This window comes from Choloepus didactylus, chromosome 4 (assembly GCF_015220235.1).
Source record: "Choloepus didactylus isolate mChoDid1 chromosome 4, mChoDid1.pri, whole genome shotgun sequence".
NCBI lineage: Eukaryota > Metazoa > Chordata > Mammalia > Pilosa > Megalonychidae > Choloepus > Choloepus didactylus.
Window position 1 is genome coordinate 121,133,924 of NC_051310.1, and position 17,664 is coordinate 121,151,587.

The following is a 17,664-nucleotide window of genomic DNA, read 5'->3' on the forward strand; positions in this document are numbered from 1 at the left end:
CTTGTCACTGAGTTAACGTCACTTATGTTGGCAGCAGAGCCAAGGCTCTCAATGCTCCTTATCCCAACCCCAAACCTGTGCTATTTCCACGACACCTCCTGCTTCTTCTGGGACTGTTCCTGGAAATCAGTGAAAATCCTCCAAATAAGTAGCCGAGAAAAGCCAAAGACACAGAAGTCACATTTTTACTAGTCGTCTCATAAACTAGAAGAAAGAGTGCTCTCATCAGCTGGAGCAAGTGATAGAAGCAAGTTCCCACTGGCTGGACAAGGCCCAGAGTGCTGGGAGAAGGTGCAGGAAAGGGGAGAACAAAAAGAAGAAGAGAGTCAGAAAAAAGGAGTGTGAAAGGTGAGGAGCTACTGCCAGCGGCAGCCACTGGGGGAGGAGGTGAAATATACCAGGAACAACTCAGGGGTGACAGGTGAAGTGACCCTCATCCTGTGCTTAGGAAGCCCAGGTGAGCAAAGGAGCAAGAGCTGTGGGATCAGAGTGATCTGGGATCTGCTCACTAACTGTGACCTTGGGAAGGTTATTTAGTCTCTCTGAATCTCTCTGATTAAATGAGATAATTTATACAAAACATCCAGCATGGTGCTTAGATGGAGTAACCTCTGCTAAGTGGCTTCCCTCCCCTCCACCAGGTTACCTTACCAGACTTCTCTGAGGGTTCAATTAAATAAAATGCTTGCTAAGCAGTACTTACTCAATACAGATTAGTTCCCTTCCCCTTCCCCTTCCCCTTAAAAACAGGCTCCCAAACTGGTAACGTTTCCTACTGAGAGGGTAGGAATGGAAGTGGGTGATAAATTGCCTCATTTCACTCAGCAACCGATTCCCTATTCTCTTTGCTACTGCCGTACTTGCCCAGTGTTTATCTGAATCCCAGCAAACGGCTGTAGAAAATAGGTCCTTTGATGGTTTTGTTGAAATATTTTGGGAGCCAGAGGAATGCAGGCCAAGTTAGTCATCCTTGGTGAAACTACAATTGGGAGGTGATGTTTATCTTGCCCAACCAGATCCTGCACTAAAATATATAGTACAATTAGATGCCCTTGAAAAATGTGGATTGTGGTTTCTCTGTGTACTAGGGTTGGACAAGTCTGTTCTTTAAAGAATCTGTAGATATTCCATCAAAATGCTGGAGGTGGCCATGAAATCGGCTTTGGAGTCCTGAGCCAGGGGCAATCATGGCAATGGCTGTGTGGAGAATGGTGTAGTTGCAGAGTGGCCTAGATTAAAGGCTTCACACTAGCACCATTCAATAGAACTTTCTGTGATGATGAAAATATCTATTTCTGTGCTTTCTGATACAGTATACAGCCACATATTTGAACATTTGAAAGATGGCTAATGTGACTGGGGAAACAAATTTTAAATATAATTTTCAGTAATTTAAATTTGGATTTAAATAGCCACATACGATTAGTGGCTACAGTACTGGACTGCGTAGCATTATGAAGATTGCACATCCCATGAGCAGCAGCTTGCAAACAGGCAGAATCTTACACGGGGATCATTTGCAGCCATACCCAGCACAGCTTGATGTGATCACAGGAATGCTACTCCCCACTAGCGAGTGGAATTAGGCTGGACAATGAGGACTTAGTTCATTGGAAGGACTGAAGCACAGAAGGGGAGGGTGCAGCCCAGGCACCCTCAGCCCAGGAACCTCAGCCAGAGACTGGGAGTTTGGTTTCAGGCACTCCTGCCTCACAGCCTCCAAATCGCTGGACAGTCAGGTTCTGACCCATTGTCTGTCCTTGGAGCAAGATAGCTAGTTGGTAGCAAAGACACACAAGTGTTGTCTCCAAGGGGCTCACTGCCTTAGCCTCCCTCGACAGCACTGAGCCCCTGTGTAGGAGGGGCTTGCTCTCCACCGAGCCCCCTGAGGGGTGGGATTCTGCCTACCTGGCTCCGTTCATGTTTGTAGAATAAACGAATTGATGAACACATTCGTTTTGGTAGCTGGTAGGTGACGTGATGCTGTCCTAGTGCGATTCTTTGAGTCTATGTGAGCCCACGCCGGCAGCCTGTGGTGGTCGGGTACCCGGGTCCTTAGCAAATGGGAGGAACTCAGTTTGGCTCCTGCCTACTGCTCTGACTCCCCCCCCCCCTCTTCCATCTCATGATACTCCCTCCACCATCTGCAAACCCCAGTAGATGTCGTGTTGCCCTCGGGCTGGGCCGAGACCCTCACATCAGTTGCAATTCCTGGTCTTTCCCTGGAAGGTGTCAAAATTAGCTCATTTCCTCCCAACTGATCTTAAGGAGAAGCAGACCCCCAGCCGCCAAAACACACACACACACACACACACACACACACACACACACACACACACACACACACACACACACACACACACACACACACACACCAGGGGCAGGTTCCGGAGGTAAGAATCTCTCAATTAGTTGTTTGGAGGCTTGCCTGGGGTCCAAGTGGGATTCATTTTGTGACCTTGGGCAAGTCATATTGCCTCTCTGGGCCTCAGTTTCCCTGTCTGCAAAATGATGGGGTTGAATAATCCCTTGTAGCTCTAACATTCCACAGTTAAAGTAGTTCCAAGTGAAATGTGATTATCTGAGAAGCTTAATCACTCCAGGAGGCTTTGCCATTTAAAAGAGGAGCTGTTAACCCAAACGAGTAGTCTCTGATTGGCAGCCTGCGGTGGGGGAGCTCCCATAAGCAGGAGGACCATGAATTGCCTCACCTGCTCCCCGAGGTCCTCCAGCTCTAGGGCACGAACAGCGGCGGGGACTCCCTGGCCCCTCCCTCATGCGGGAAAGATCCCGCCCTTACTCCAGGTGCCCCCAGACACTGTTATCTGCCGCTCGCAATGGATCTCTGTCCTTCCTGGACCTGCTTGGCTCTCGGAAGGGAGCAAAAGTTCAGATAAACAGACAATCCTGTGCCTAGAAAAATAAGTTGCTTGAGAGTTTGAACTTGTGAGCATGGTAATAAAAGGAGCACTGGACTGGGAGTCAGATAGGCCTGCGTTCTGGCCTATTCCTAGGCCCTATGGCCGTGGACAGGCACTTCACACAGTTTTGCTTTTTTTTTCATCTTTAAAATGGGGGTGATAATCAGGCCTGCGGCGCTTGCTTGGTGGGTGTGGGAACCAAAAGGAGTCTAATGTTTTGTGTAAAATGCTGTACAAAGGCAAGGTGGTGGTGAGGGCGTGTTCATGTTTTCCAGATACAAATATCTGATTGGTAACAAGCAAACAGCAAAACACCAGCTTCCTTCTCCCAGAGCCTAAGAGTATGTGCTGTGAAACAGTAAATGCTAAATCACTCCGGCTGTTTTAGGATTAGGTAGAATTGTTAATGGCAACAGATGGTGGCTTGTTCCCTCCGGGAGGATTTAGGCTTCAGTGGAAGTAGTTCTCTGCTGGCTTCATCCCAGACATGGCCACAGCCCTTCCTCCGACCTCCTGTTCAACCACAGTGTGGCAGGGACTCAGTTTCTGCCCCGAAGTTAAGGAGCTGACTTGAAAACATTGGAAGCTGACCCTCGTGTGGGGAGAGCCTCAAGATGACACTGTTATCTATGATCAGCTGATTTAAGCCTTAGGGGAGAGGAGGTGCCACAAGCCTAGACTGGCACTCAATTTTCTCATGGGGACCATTAGCAGAGAGGAACCAACTGGGCTCCAGTCTAAGTTTGAACTCCCCTCTGGTCCCCACACAATGAGACCTGCTGGTTGAGGTCACTGCTGAGGCCTTCTGGTTGTAACATTTCAGGGGCGCATGAAAATGGATGAAAGGGGACCAACCTGAGATTGTTCCAGAAATTATTATGGTTTCCTCCCCCAGCACTTGGCAGCATGGTCACCCCAGTGCTGGGAAAACAGAGAGAGGCCGTGTGAACACTGTCTGGATTCTGTGCAGGTTCAAAAACACTCTAATGGTGGAGGGTATCTGAATGCCTCAAGTCCCCCAGGAAAAGACTTCGGGAAACTTCTGAAGGCCCTCAGGCCTCTCAGCACTCACCTTTGAATGGGGATTGGGCTCGAGTCAGGAGGAAGAGCTTCTTGCTCTTGCTCTGTGGGTCCTGGCGGACGTGGTAGCCCAGGGTGTTGCAGCGGCCCTTCTTGCAGCCCAGGCACAGGCCCTGGCTGAAGCGGTCCATGTCGCTGCACTGGTAGGCTGTGCTCTGCAGGCTGTCGTGCAGCAGGGAGTCGATAAAGAGGTGCACTGATCGCTCGTGGGCACATTTTATGGTCTCGGTGATGGCTGGAACACAGGGCAAGAACGGCTTCTATCACTTCTTAACCCACTGTACCCTTTACTCAAAGGATCATCTTGGTTTTCAGCTGATAGAAGATTAGCGACAGCAAATTAGAAAGGAGAGATGGGGTTGCTGAGGTTGACACAGTGACAAGAGTGAGATGTAATAATTGACAGAAGACTAAAGAAAGAGCAGACCTGCCTGGGGCCATTTAGTGTAGGGTTCCTGAGGGCATCCCTCTTTTGCAGCATGCTACAGCAGGTGTTTTAATAGGAAACCCCAAGTCAATGAGAAAATATCAAATTATATGTATATATTATGAAAGCAGGGGAGTGTGGTTCATTTTAGAAATATTTTTATCAAATGGTTAGAATTGCACAAGTGTTGATGCCTTGAGGGTGAGTCAACTGGAATAGGCTTGTGTGGAATGCCTCTTTCATAGTAGAGCTAGATAAATGAAGCACTCCTGTGGCACACTAATGGTCTGATAAAATCTGAGGCCTCTCTCACGATATCTACCTTAAGTTCAAAGACAGTCATTCCATTCCTTAGGTGAGTGGCTTATAAAACCAGCATGGTCATTGGATTTAGAAGGGCACGCTCCAGCAGCCAGAGACAGAACAGGCTTAACCTGAAACAGTGAGCACTCTAGGTTTATCTACCATGGATCCTGAGCTTTTTCTTTTCTTTTCTTCTTTTTTTTTAACTTTCCAAATCTTAATCTAATCTTTAGTAAATTATTCTCAAGGAATGTTGAGGAACAACCATAAGATATGTAAAGTACCTGACAGAAAGGTAGAGCACAGGTAACTTTTCAAAAGCTATTTCCCCAGCGTCTGAGGACTATGTGTCAAAAGCAGTCATCTCAGTTCTTTGCACTAGAGGTTGCATTCGTTGAGCACCTACTATGAGGCAGGTGTTAGGCTGAGTGCCTTCCATTCAGCCACTCAGTCTTCACCATAGCTCCCTGAGGCAGCTGTTGTAACTGAGAAAACTGATTTGCAAAGACATTGACTAACTCGCCCAAGTTCATACAGCCAGGAGGTGGTGAGGGCAGCAAAGCAGTTATTAAGTTATTGCACTCTTCAGGAGTGGTTGGGAAACCACCCCAGAATGGAAACGCTTTCAAACATGAGGGTGAAGAAAACAAATTAAAAAAAATACCTCAGATTGAGCAAGCTGAATAAATAGACTTGGTTCCATCACTTTGAAGTTTGCAAAATGGCTGTGATTGGCCAGATGTGTCAAACAGGCAGGGAGTTAGTAAACACCATTCTAGAGGTCTGGGTTGGGAGGGTGTGGATAGGGGTGGAGGGCTGGAGGGTCAGCCGGGAGCCTGTTGGTGACGGAGGGAGATGTAAGGGGTGATAAGGACAAGTTCCCAGAAGGATATCAGGCGTGGGAGGGCAGAAGGCTGGGAGTCCGGCCAAAATGAGATAATGCCAAACATGAAGGTCATTCCGATAGGCGAGAGGTGAGGGTGGTGATGTAATCGCAAACAAGTGTGTTCTCAGCTCAGTTTTGGCTTCCTGGGGTGAGAAGTTGGCGTGCGGGGGTGGGTCTCCAGTTGACTTAGAGAGAGCTGGCATGCTTTCGTCAGGATGATATTTTGAATGCCTTTAGGATATGTGGTTTCTGCTGACATTTTTGTTCTTTGGTCCTGTGCATGTTACCAAGGTACTTGTTAATGTTTCCATTTTAGGATTTGAGAGAGAAGTGGGACCACGACCCAAATGATGCCACATTCAGTTTTTGCTCTGAGGTAAAGGACGTAACTAGGGCATATTTGAAGCTGAACTTTGAATGGAAAGCATCTCAGTAATGAATGTCCTGTAGGATGAGCTGATGACACCTCATAGGATGGGGGAGTCGGGGAGCCTTATTTCCACTGGGAGACAAGGATCAAGAAGCCATGATCTGTTAACAAGTGGATCTTCAAGTGGCCCAGAACAGAGAAAGCTCCCTGAGTGAGGAAACTTCCAGAGAAGGAGGGATAACCACAAATATTAGGACTCAATTTTCAGAAGAACCAGTGCCCCAGAAAGACTTCACTTGGGAACACTGGGTGGGGAAAAGAAGTGGGATTTCCTGATGATGTCCTTCAGCTTGTCCTCAGGGCTCAGCCTCCAAGGAACTCTGCCTGTTGATTTGCTCAAGGGACATCGGGCCTCATCCACTCCCCCAAGCTCCTCCCATATATGCTGGAGCCCCTACACTTGCCAATCTCCTCCCGGAGTGGGGAGGTTCCACTGGATTCCAGAGGCCCACGGAAGTGTGGGAAGAGCAGACCAGAGCTCTCATCCATGTCTCATTCTCACCGTTTAAGCCGCGGCTGGCAATGTGCTTGTAGAGCTCCAGGAGGTGGCAGCCAGGCTGGTAGGAGCCCCCGTTGGGGTAGAAGTCATAGTGAGCAATGGGCTGTTTGATGCCCACACTCAGGCCCATGTGCTCCCGGGTAAAGGTGTGAATGGCGTCCACGAAATTGGCATCATCTGGTGAAAGACGGTCACTGGGAGGGGTTCCCTCAAACAAAGGGCCTGCGGCATCCAGCCCTAGTAGGAAAGCAAGGGCAAGGATTAGGTGAGGGCAAGGGGGAGGAGAAAGATGCTTTTTAGCTTTTTGACGTCATTTTGCATTAATGAAATAGCAGGAAGAAGAGAAACCTAGTGGGTAATCTTTCTCTAGCAATTGTTACCATAACTTTTTCACAGTAAAGCCACAATAATTCATGGTGCTGAATTAGACATTGGCTGGACTTTATCTAGGGGGAAAGAGGTCCTCAGAAAAGTATTCAGTGGTAGAAACAAGGTTATGGGGGAAGTCTTGATTTATTTAAGCAAGTCAATTTATGTACCTTTGACGCTTCTTTCAAGAGCATCTGTTTGTGTATAAAATACCCAGTGTGCTCATTATAAGTAGCTCCAAACTACCCATCAAAGAAAAAAAAATATTTGTCAGTAATTTCCCTAAACAAGCCGGCTTTCCCCCCACACTAATGTCATTTCCCTGGAATGTCCGGAATAGCCTTGTGGCATAACTGCTCTAGGATGACGAAGTTGTGAGCAAATAGGGTTGCTAGTCCTCAAGAGACAGATGCGTGTCCGTGAAAAAAGTGGCAATCCCTGGCTGACTCTAGTTGGAGAGCACTTATTCACTCAAGTTTTTTCCCCTGCCTTTCTTCCTTTGGTGTCCCACATCTTTCCATTTCCGGCGCCATTTGGGGTGAAGGAGTTGACAGTGGGTTACGAGATGGCCTGTTCTCCACCCCCCACCCACCATTACAAACGAAGGAATTTTGGGTGTAATTTAGATTTCTTTCTTTATCAGGCTGCAACAAGATGATGACAGGGGAATTGGTCGTCCTGCTGCCTCTGACCATGTGGGCCTGGCTAACGCCCGCTGTGACCCGCGACACCAGGCAGGGTGGGAGGGCTCTGGACCATGGGCCTGGGGTCACCTCCTTGTGAGGTGACTCAGCCTTCCACCTTGGTTTTCCGAGACGGGCCTCACTGACTCTCTGGCGAAGGCTTGCATGGAAAGTCTGCTCACCCCAAGATCGCTGAGGGTTAACTCAGTGTGGCCAAATGCGCATGTGTGGACCGGGCCTCACCAGTCACCAGTGCAATGAAGGAAGATCTCACAAGGCAAGGAAATGAGTTCTCATAATGACAAATTTATTCAGTTTAAAGGCCTAGCATTACGCCTATCCTTTTCCGCATTAAAATAAATCTATTTCATGAAATAATGGTAATGGTAGATAATAGTGGTTTTTTTTTTTAATGTTCTTACTTGATAAAATAAAAAGTCATGATCCTTTGTTAGTCATCTCACATTTTCTTTGAATTATTTTAGCCTGTGAAATATTGTTTCAGCCTGCTGAGTGTTGAGGGATAAGTAGGAGTTTGAATGTGGGGAGGTGATGTGTGGATGGGGCAGGGGTGGGGAGGCAAGACATCCTGGGCAAAAAGAACAGCACATGCAAAGCGTGGAAGCTTGAAAAGCCACAATGTGTTTGTAAAGTGGAGAAAAATCGAGTGTAGTTGAAGCCCAGAACCACAGGAAGGGAATGGTGGAAGGAGAGGTTGGTGAGCTCTGAGGAATCAGCACTGAGAAGGGCCTTGCTTCCGCCTTCTGTAGGTGCAGTGGAGACTGGCTGGGGAACGCCAGGTGTGTTTTTCAGAACATAATTCTGGGGTGGAGCAGAGGAAGGACTTGTCTCCAGCTTTCCCTGGGTATTGAAGGCCATTTTTGAATGGGTGTTGGGCTCAATCCAGATGGGTCCCAGAGTAGAACTCATTTAAAAGATGTGGAAACTGAGATACAAACATGGCTGACACACGACAGCAAATTGACGGCTGATTCTTCACTCCCTAACTTTCCCACGTTGGTTTTTAGAACTATAGATCTAAAAATAAAATCTTGCCTGCTACAAAAGTGCACAGAAAATTTATGCTTTAGGTCCTGTTCGGCATGTCTACCAGAGGCATTCTTTTGAGGAGAGGCATAGGACTTGAGGCTGTAATTTGCTTTCAGCTGTCTTGGAATAGGAGTCTATCACAATGGCTATATTTGAAATACTGTTACAAGTCCTCCCATGAACTCTAATATGGCATAAAGGAAGTTGGGGGTGTCTTAATTATGAGACTGGTTGAAAAGCTGGTGCTTGCTCTATGCCCCTGTGCTATTCTGGAGATCACAGTTTGCTGGTGGTCAGGCACGGTTACCTGTAATTCTCCCAATCTTGTGCATTCCGCCAATGTAACTGCCAGCAAATCCTGAGACGTGTGCACCCAGGCTGTACCCAATTAGATGAACATTGCTTCGAGAAAATTGAACAGATTCCTGGAAGACAGTAGCAGGATGACTGCAGGAGGAGAAGAGCTGCCTGGATGAAAGCCTTTTATGGGCCCAGCTTGTTCCGGGCACCCACCCTGCTCATTGTTCCTGATTGCAAATGAGGTGCTTTATTCATACTCCAAGGAGAAACCAGTTTCTCACCTTGCCGAGGCTCTCTTTCAGAGGGACTGACCTGGGACCTGGCCTGGTGCCTGCTGCCTTTCCTGCCTGCCTGTCTTCGCCTTGACATCAATGCCCACTTACATGGGGGTTTGATGGTCTACGGATGTGTTCAGATTTTTTGCATGTCCAAGGGGGTAAGCTCAAAAGGAATAGTGGATGGGGTCGGGTGGGGAGAAGATGGTTCTACATAGTAGGGGTTCCAACGAGGCAACAAAGAGGGCCCTGGAGTCTGGTCTGCTGGCCTTAGCAGAAGTGGCTGTCCTGTCTAGGTCACTGTTGGAGACCAGTTTAATTTGCTCTATCTTGAAAGAAGGGAGAGGAAGGGATGGGGCGGGGTGGGGGGAATAGGGCAGGTCTTACCTCCAGCCACTGGAGAAGAGCTGCGAGCTCCTGGCCCACGAGGCGGGCGTTGCGGACGGCGATGGTGTAGGGCTGGTAAGCCAGGGTGATCCAGTTCACCAGCCCCACGTTCACCGGCTGGGACTGCCGAGCCTTCAGCGCGGCCACCATCCGCCAGATCCAGCTCTCCAGCTTGCCGTCCACCTGGGGTGGGTCGACAGGGTGGTCAGCCTCGTGGGAGGGGGGGCGGGGGGATTGCAGCACCAGCTTCCTCTTGCCCCCTGCTCGGCCCTCTTCCTTCCTCCTGCACTCGGATAGCGATGGACCCTTCTCCCCAGGAGGTTTCTTAGCCTCGGCTCTCCTGGCCCATTGGGTCAGATAACTCCAGTGCTGGAGCTGTCCTGTGTGTTGAGGATGTGTAGCAGCGTCCACTAGTTGCTAGTAACACCCTTAGTCGTGACGATGAAAAATATATCCCAACCTTGCCAAGCGTTCCCTAGGGGGTAAAATCTCCCCTGGCTGAGAACCACTGGCTTAACATTTCCCTACCTCGGAACTTTTCTAGACTTTAAACAGTGGAAAAGTTTCGGTAGATGAGGTCCAGAAATCTGACCTTTCCTTTGAGGGGCAGCTCCCATGCCACCACCTCCACCGTCCATCTGAACCTGCACCGTGAGCCTCCAAACAGGAGGAGCTCAATCACCGTTGATTGAGAATTGTTCTGTGTATGCGGCTGGTTCGAGAACCAAGCGACAGGGCACTCCTGATGGGATCACAGAGCGGTAACATTTGTGCTGTGTCTTGAGGATAAATAGTTCAGTAAACAGAATAAGGGGGGCGGGTGACTGTGGTGGAGGGAGGGAACAGGGAGTTCCAGGCAGATGAGGACAGCACATGCAGAGGACAGAAGCATGAAGGCACCTGGTTTATCTGGGGAGAGGAGAAAAGGCGGGTGCACTTGAAGGACAGACTAAGGGAGTGGAGGGGCAGGCGGGAAAGCTGGAGAGCTATGCCAACTGCCTCGCCTGGGATTTGGCTAAAATACGTTCATTTAATAAACTCTTACCAAAGGGCTTTCTGTGTGGAGGTAGCATCTTGTAACCGGACTGTCTTGGGTTATAAATCCAGGCTTTCTCTAGCTGTATGATCTTGGGCAAGTTACTTGATCTCTCTGTCCCCCAGTTTCCTCATCTGGAAAATGGGGATGATAATAGTGCACTCCTTTGAGGATTGTTGTGAGGATGAGATGAGGTAATAGAAGTAAGGCACTTAGAACAGTAAATGTTACTTAGTGCAGCTGCTGTTGTCATTATTGACATTGTCATCATTGTCGCTGTTATTCAAATTATTATTAGTAGTAGACATATTCCAGACTGGCCAGGATTTTGAGAACAAAGAACTCAACTGTCCCAGCATATTTGGATCCCAGCTCGCTGTGAGTGGATTTATGGCCCTGGTAAGAGGACTCTGCAAATTTCATGTTGCCTTTGCCATGAACAAACACTTTTTGAGTACCTAATATATACTGGATACTGTTCCACAGGGGTCAATTAGATGAGAATAGGACAGGATCCTGTAAGGGGCTTACGGCCCAGCGGGGCAGAGAGACACACAGATGATTACGAAGCCACACAGCACAGCAGGGCTCAGTGCACAGGGCAGCATGTGCGGGGCCACCCAGTGTGCCCTGCGGAGGGCTGGGATGGAGGCAGGGGAGGCTTGCAGGAGGGCTGTGTCCCACAGGAAAAGCGGAAGTTAATCAGGAGAAGGGGGGGGTGGAAGGCATAGCCTGAGCAGAGACCAAGAGAAAAATGGCCTGAATGTGAGGGATCTACAAGCTCTTGGGTGTTGCCATCACATGAGGTGGAGGGTAGCAGAGGTGACAGGGAGGTAGGGTCCGACACAAGAGCACCTGGAGGTGCTCACTCTGCTCTGTTGACCAGCCTTGCGGACTCTGTGGCTCTCAGCTCCAGTTATTACCTCAAGTCGGGTCCCAGATCCATGGCTCTGTCCTTCCCCAAAGTTCTCCCGCTGGATGCATTCCCTCATTCCCACCTCCTTTGCCATAAGAGAGGGTCCCTTTGGCTCTAGCAGTGAGAAAACAGAATGCTTTTCCTTTATAGACAACTAGTCTTGGAACAGCACCTTCTAATCTATCTCCTCCTCACCAGAGAGTTCCCCCAAGAGAGCTTGCCATCTCTGATTTTTAGTTCCTTTAAAACAGGTACCATTTTCTTAGGATTCTGCCCTCTGCCTGCTGTTTAATATTTTTCTTTAAGAAACACTGATTGACCTCTGACCCCAGCCATAGGGGAGCCCACCTTCCCCAGCAGGAGCCAAGCCATGAGGAGGCCGAGTGAAGCCTGCCCAGGGTCTGGGATGGGGGTTCAGTCAAACCCCATCCCAGACAAATGTGCTATGATATGGAGTCTTCAGGAGTGTGGTCTTTGGGGCAAGAGTGTTCTGGTTTTGAATTATTGTTCCATTGCTGGCTGTGTGACTGTGGGCAAACTCCTTGAACTCTCTGAGCTGCAGTTTCCTCATCTGGGAGATGTGATGATTAAATGGCCTGATATGTTATGCAAGGATAGTTCACGGTAGGGTCTCAATCTCTGCTCGGTTTCTTCTTTAGAGGCAGGAAAGCTTCTGCTGCTCCACCAATTAACCACCATCCCTGTGGTGTGGTGGAGCCCCTACTTCCCTAGAGTGGGACCCCTTTAAATCCTAGCCTCTGCTGGCAGGATGCAAGAGCTGCTGTGCTTTTCCCTGATGGCAGGCACCCTGGCTACACGTGCAAGGTGTCATGGAACTCCCCCACTAGGCTGTAAGAGTGCACCCCACAAGGCAGGGATGGGGTCTGCTTTGTTCACTGCTGAGTGCCTGGTGCCTAGCACTGTGCTGACACATGACAGGCTCTTGGTTAACACATGTTGAGTGAGAGAATGGTCCTGTGGGGACCCATTTTGCAATCTAAGGTAAGCTAGATGGGGTTTGGAGAACAGTTTTCAATTGGATGGCAGAGAAGGGCTTCAAAGTAATGAAATAGATACCAAATCTCTAGAGGATTCAAACTGTGAACTATGCTCCAAATAGTGGGTGGACTAGGAACCAGGGAGGCGGAATTTACTCTTGGGGATGAGTCCTTGCTTGGTTTGACTCCACTCATTGCCTATAATATTCCTTCTTCCCTTCATCCATAGTAATAGGGTTTTTAGCATCACTAAAATCTATACTATCCCTAAGAGGCTATACTTCTCAGGCTTCTTTGCTCCCAGATATGCCCAGTGGATGTAACTAGAAGCATTTCACAGATGCTTCTATAAGCCTAACTGAAAAAAAATCTCTCTTTGATCCTTTTGCGTATATCCTTTACTGTATTGTGCTGCCAGGAATACAGATGTGATGGCTAGAGCTCTAGCTGCTATTCTGGAGTATGAGGATGAAGGTCACACTCTGAGGATGGAAGAGAAGTGAGACAGAAGGAGTTGGGTCCTTGAGGACTTCAGTGACCTAAATGATCCAATCAGTTTTGGATTTCATACCTCTGGATTTTGGTGTGAAATGGAAACAAACTTCTGTTTTATTTGAGCCACTGCTAATTTAGGTCTCTGTTATTTGCAGCTGAATTTAATCTTTGCTGATAGGACATTTCATTGGGACTCTTAGGTCTTCTGGCTTCCTACCTGCTCCTGTGAAACATGCAGATTCTGGCAGGAGACTTCCTCTTGCCTGGACTACAATCCTGTATGGGCCCTAATGATCTGGGTGACCTCTTTGAGCCACATTTTAATATCTGAAGCATGGAGATAATTAGACATTACCTGCCCTGCTTACCTCATAGATAATCAATGAGATAATTTGTGGGGAAGCACTTGGGAAATTAGGATGTGCTTTACAAATACTATGAATGAAGTTGTTAGCATCAGCTCCTTATCTTTTCATTAAAATTGAACACACCAGGAAGAAATAAAGAAAATTTAAAAGTGGAGGCAAAAAAGGCATGTCAGCATTTCCTACCAACCACCCGTGGACTATCATCACCAGGGGCAAGGAGGAGTTGAAGTGGCATTCTTGTAACGTGTCTGGGTGATTGAGCCAAATCTCACAGCCCTCATTAGTTTTGTCTTCAAAGAGCAGGAATCTGGTCTTTGTCTTCTGCAAGGTTTTCTTTCTTTCAACATCTCTAGGGGTTCTTCCAAATGACCCTGGAAAATAAGATCAGGGACTGTGCTTAGCCTGGCATCCCATCTTCCTCCAGCAGCTCTGGGCCCTGAATCTAAGAGCACCAGCCAACGGGGTTACTGTGAGGTGCTGGAGGTCACTCGGAGCCCTGACTCTGGGCAACCCAAAAGGGCATGTCCAGCAGAATGGCCTCTTCCCTCCTGGGAGATGACGGAGGGCGACAGAAGAGGGCCCATCACAGAGGTCGAGGAGGCCAGATCCTCCAGGTAGCCATCCTGGTGACCATGGGATGGGGCCAGCCAGATGAGATCTCCCAGGACTTTGGATCTAGGGTAACTCTAGGACATAAGGAATATAGGAGAGGCATTTGGGACTGAGGCTTGGAGAGGATAAGTAACTTGTCCAAAATCACACCATCGATATGTGGTAGAACCAGGATTTGAACCCAGATCTCTCGGACTCCAATTTCCATGCCCACATCCCTAGGCTGGGAAGACTCAGTGAATAGGAGCATCTTGACTAGACGATACTATATATTTTCTCATGTTGCTTAACCTGTTCTAACTTGCAGCCACATCACATCCCATAAGCCTTGGGTGGACAAGGTGCTGGGAGAGGTCAGTGCAGGGAGGATCACAAAGGGAGAGATGGGGGAAGCACCTTTCAGGGAAGTGATGCTTTATCCTGACCTTGGAGGATGAAGGAACAGCATGAGTAAAGGCTCAGAGGCATGAAACATCGTGGGCGCCGGGAGGCAGGAGAAGAGGCTGCGGCAGCCCCTGGGGGGCTCTGGGATGCTACTGAGGAGTCTGGACTTCAATCTCTAGATGCCGGGCTACTGCTAAAGAGTTGTTCAGCAGCAAAGGATAGATGCCTATCCATTCTGAGTCTTTCAAAGACTGCAGAGAGTGGGGTGAAGGACAGAAGAGTTGTTTTTAAGATTTCACCTTCTGTTGTTTTACCACAAGGCCATGTGCTGGTTTGAAGCAGTTACGTACGCCAGAAAAGGCCATGTTCTAGGTGCGGACCTGTTGTGGGTGGGACCTTTGGGTTAGATTATTTCAATTGAGATGTGACCCACCTCATTCAAGGCAGGTCTTAATCCTTTTACTAGAGTTCTTTATGAAAGGATAAAAGACAGAAAAAGCCCAGAGAGCTCAGAGAGACACACCCAGAGAAGTTTGGAGAAAGCTTAGAGAAAAAACCCCTGAAGAAAGCAGAGAGAGAAAAGCCCCAGAGATGCTACAAAAATATCCACAGAAGCTCAGAGAGGAGGTCACTGGAAGCAGGAGCTGAAAGCAATGAACCCCGGGAGCAAAGGACCAGCAGACACCAGCCATGTGCCTTCCCATGTGACAAGGGTGTCCTAGATTCCAGTGGCCTTTCTCCAGAGTCCAGGTACCATCCTGTTGATGCTTTAATTGGGACATTTTCATGGCCTGAGAACTGTAAATTGTAAGTTAATAAATCCCCATTGTAAAAGCCAACCCATTTCTAGTCTATTGCATTCCAGCAGCTTTAGCAAACCCAAACAGGCAGAATAGCCTCTCTGTTGGGAGAGCCTCCCCCTGACCATGAGCCACTTTGGAGTGGAGGAGGATGGTCATCCGACAGGTGTCGAGGTGATGGTGATCACCGAAAGGCAGAACCCCTCTTGTCATCAGGCTGGTGAAACCTGAAGTAGCACAATGTTTCCAGGGTTATGACACCCCAAGATGGATGATACCTTTTCTGCTCAGGCCAAGAGTTGGGGGTGGAAGCTCTCTCCCCACTTTCTAGAAGAGAGTGGGCTCCAAGGGACAGACCCAAGGGTGCACTGGCAGACTGGGTTAGTGAAGTCAATACAGCCCAATTGCGAAGGACCCTATTATTCTTTCTGAGCACAGAGCCAACAGGCTTCTCAAATAATAAGTCTTGGGCTTTTGGTTTCAGGGGACAGTAGAACTGAGAGATGATGAACCTGCAAAGTGCAAGGGGAGGTTTTAATGAAACCAATTTTCCTACCCAACGGTTATTAATTTGAACAGTTATTAATTCCCATCAAAGGGCAATGCTTTTCACTGTGATGACAGAATGAAATGCATCATATTTTATTAAAAGGTGATGAGAGTGAGAAACTGAATAATGTTTCTGAGATAATGAAGAAAATTTCTGCTGCTCCGGTAGATTTTCCCAAGCTCATAGATGCCCTCTTCCCCTGCAAGCCTGCTCCTGGACCATGTGCCCCATTTCACTGGATGCATTGCCCTCCTGGTTGTCTAAGTCAGAGGCTGGGGCGTCTCCTCGCACACCTTCCCCAGCCACCCTCCGTCCAAAGTTTCAGGTTCCTAAATATCCCTCGGGTCCCGGGCCTTGGTGCAGGCACTCACCGTTTCTGCCTGGTTTATTGCAACAGCCTCCTGACTGTTCTCCCTGTGTTGGTCTCACCATATTCCCTTTCACTGCTGCTCAGAGACTCTTTCTAGAAAAGAAATCTGATCTTGTCACTAAAACTTTCAGCGACTTCAAGCGCCTAGGTTTTGCAGACAGAGCCATCAGCTGATTTATAGTCCCCCAACTCTTTCCCACTCTTCATTCTCCTGCAGAGCCAGATTGCTGGTAGTTCCCTGCATTTTTGCACCCTCTCTTCCGTCTGTCTCTATCGCTCCTGGGTGAACTCTGGACCATCCATTACAAGGGAATGCAGACATGGCACCCTCCAGGAGGCCTCGTCCCACCAGAGGCAATGACTTCCTCCTGCTGCCAGCCCTGCACTGTGCACCTGCTCCTAATGTCCTTGTCATGCTGCCAGGTACTTTATTTTGAGGTGTGTGTTTCCTCTACCAGCCTGTGAACTCCCTGAGGCCAGGGGCCATGTGATTCATCTGCATATCCAGCATGGGGAGCGGTGCCATGAGCAGCTGGTATTTGGGGGGATCCAGACCTCAGATCAAGGATAACGTTAGATCTGTCAGTCATTCGTGCATTGGAGCTAAAGGTAGTTAACTTTCTTTTATTCAGTGACCAAATAGCTACACCCTCTTTCCTTTCAGGATAAAAGAGCTGACTCGAATGCTATGAAAATAAAATGAGGGTTAAAATTAGTACCCATCACATGAAGTTGTTTTGAGGATTAAATAAGATGATATTTGCATGGAGTTCAGAATAATGCCTGGCACACCATCAGCATCTGCGTAAGGATATGTGGTTAGACAAGTAGTGATAGGAGCATCTAGCATCTTGCATTTCTGATTTGTGAAATTTTTTTCTTCTGTGAAAATTGACACCAGTTTCCCTCCCAGGAGTGGTTCTGTCTCATGTTTATTTACCCTGGATTTAGTTGAGCAAATAAACTCTGGCCCGGGTGCCTAGGGACTCGAGGCTGCTCACGAAAGGCCTATAGAAAAGAGTTGTCAGACAGAGGCCCACAGAGGGGTTGAATTGGGTTCCCCGAAAAGACGCGTTCAGGTCCCAACCCCTGGAAACTTATTTGAAAATAGGGTCTTTGCAGATGGAATTAAGTTAAGTTGAAGTCATGCTGGACGAGGGCGGGTCCTAAATCTAAGGACCAGTGTCTTCGTAAGAGAAAGGAGGAGGGGACTGGACATGGAACACACACAGGGAAGAACGTGCAAAGATGGAAACAGAAATTAGAGTGACGCAGCCCAGTAACGCCAAGGCTTGCAGCAGCCACCGGAAACCAGGAGCCGTCCTGGGACGGCTTCTCTCTCAGAGCTTCCAGAAGGTACGAACCCGGCCGACAGCTCGAGCTTGGACTTCTGGCCTCCCGAGCTGTGAAAGAATAAATTCCTATTGTTTCAAGCCACACAGTTTGTGGCAATTTGTTACAGCAGCCCTAGGAGACTAGGACAGATCACAAAGTGAACCAGGGGCTTTGGTTTTCTTTAGCCCAT

At 48.4% G+C, this 17,664-nt stretch overlaps 1 protein-coding gene across 7 annotated transcripts in view; it reads right to left on the reverse strand.

Moving 5' to 3' along the window:
- Nucleotides 1-17,664, reverse strand: part of LIPC (lipase C, hepatic type) — a 211,363-nt gene that overhangs the window by 67,702 nt on the left and 125,997 nt on the right. For 4 of the 7 annotated variants that reach the window (XM_037833847.1, XM_037833848.1, XM_037833850.1 and 1 more), the window contains 6 exons: nt 17,504-17,542; nt 13,607-13,794; nt 9,611-9,793; nt 8,956-9,073; nt 6,550-6,783; nt 3,994-4,236 (listed from right to left, as the gene is read on the reverse strand). In XM_037833847.1, the coding sequence (XP_037689775.1) occupies nt 3,994-4,236; nt 6,550-6,783; nt 8,956-9,073; nt 9,611-9,793; nt 13,607-13,794; nt 17,504-17,542 (1,005 nt within the window). Of the gene's footprint in view, nt 1-3,993; nt 4,237-6,549; nt 6,784-8,955; nt 9,074-9,610; nt 9,794-10,655; nt 10,781-13,606; nt 13,795-17,503; nt 17,543-17,664 lie in introns of those variants that run through there. The other 3 variants (XM_037833849.1, XM_037833852.1, XM_037833853.1) reach the window with 2 other exon arrangements.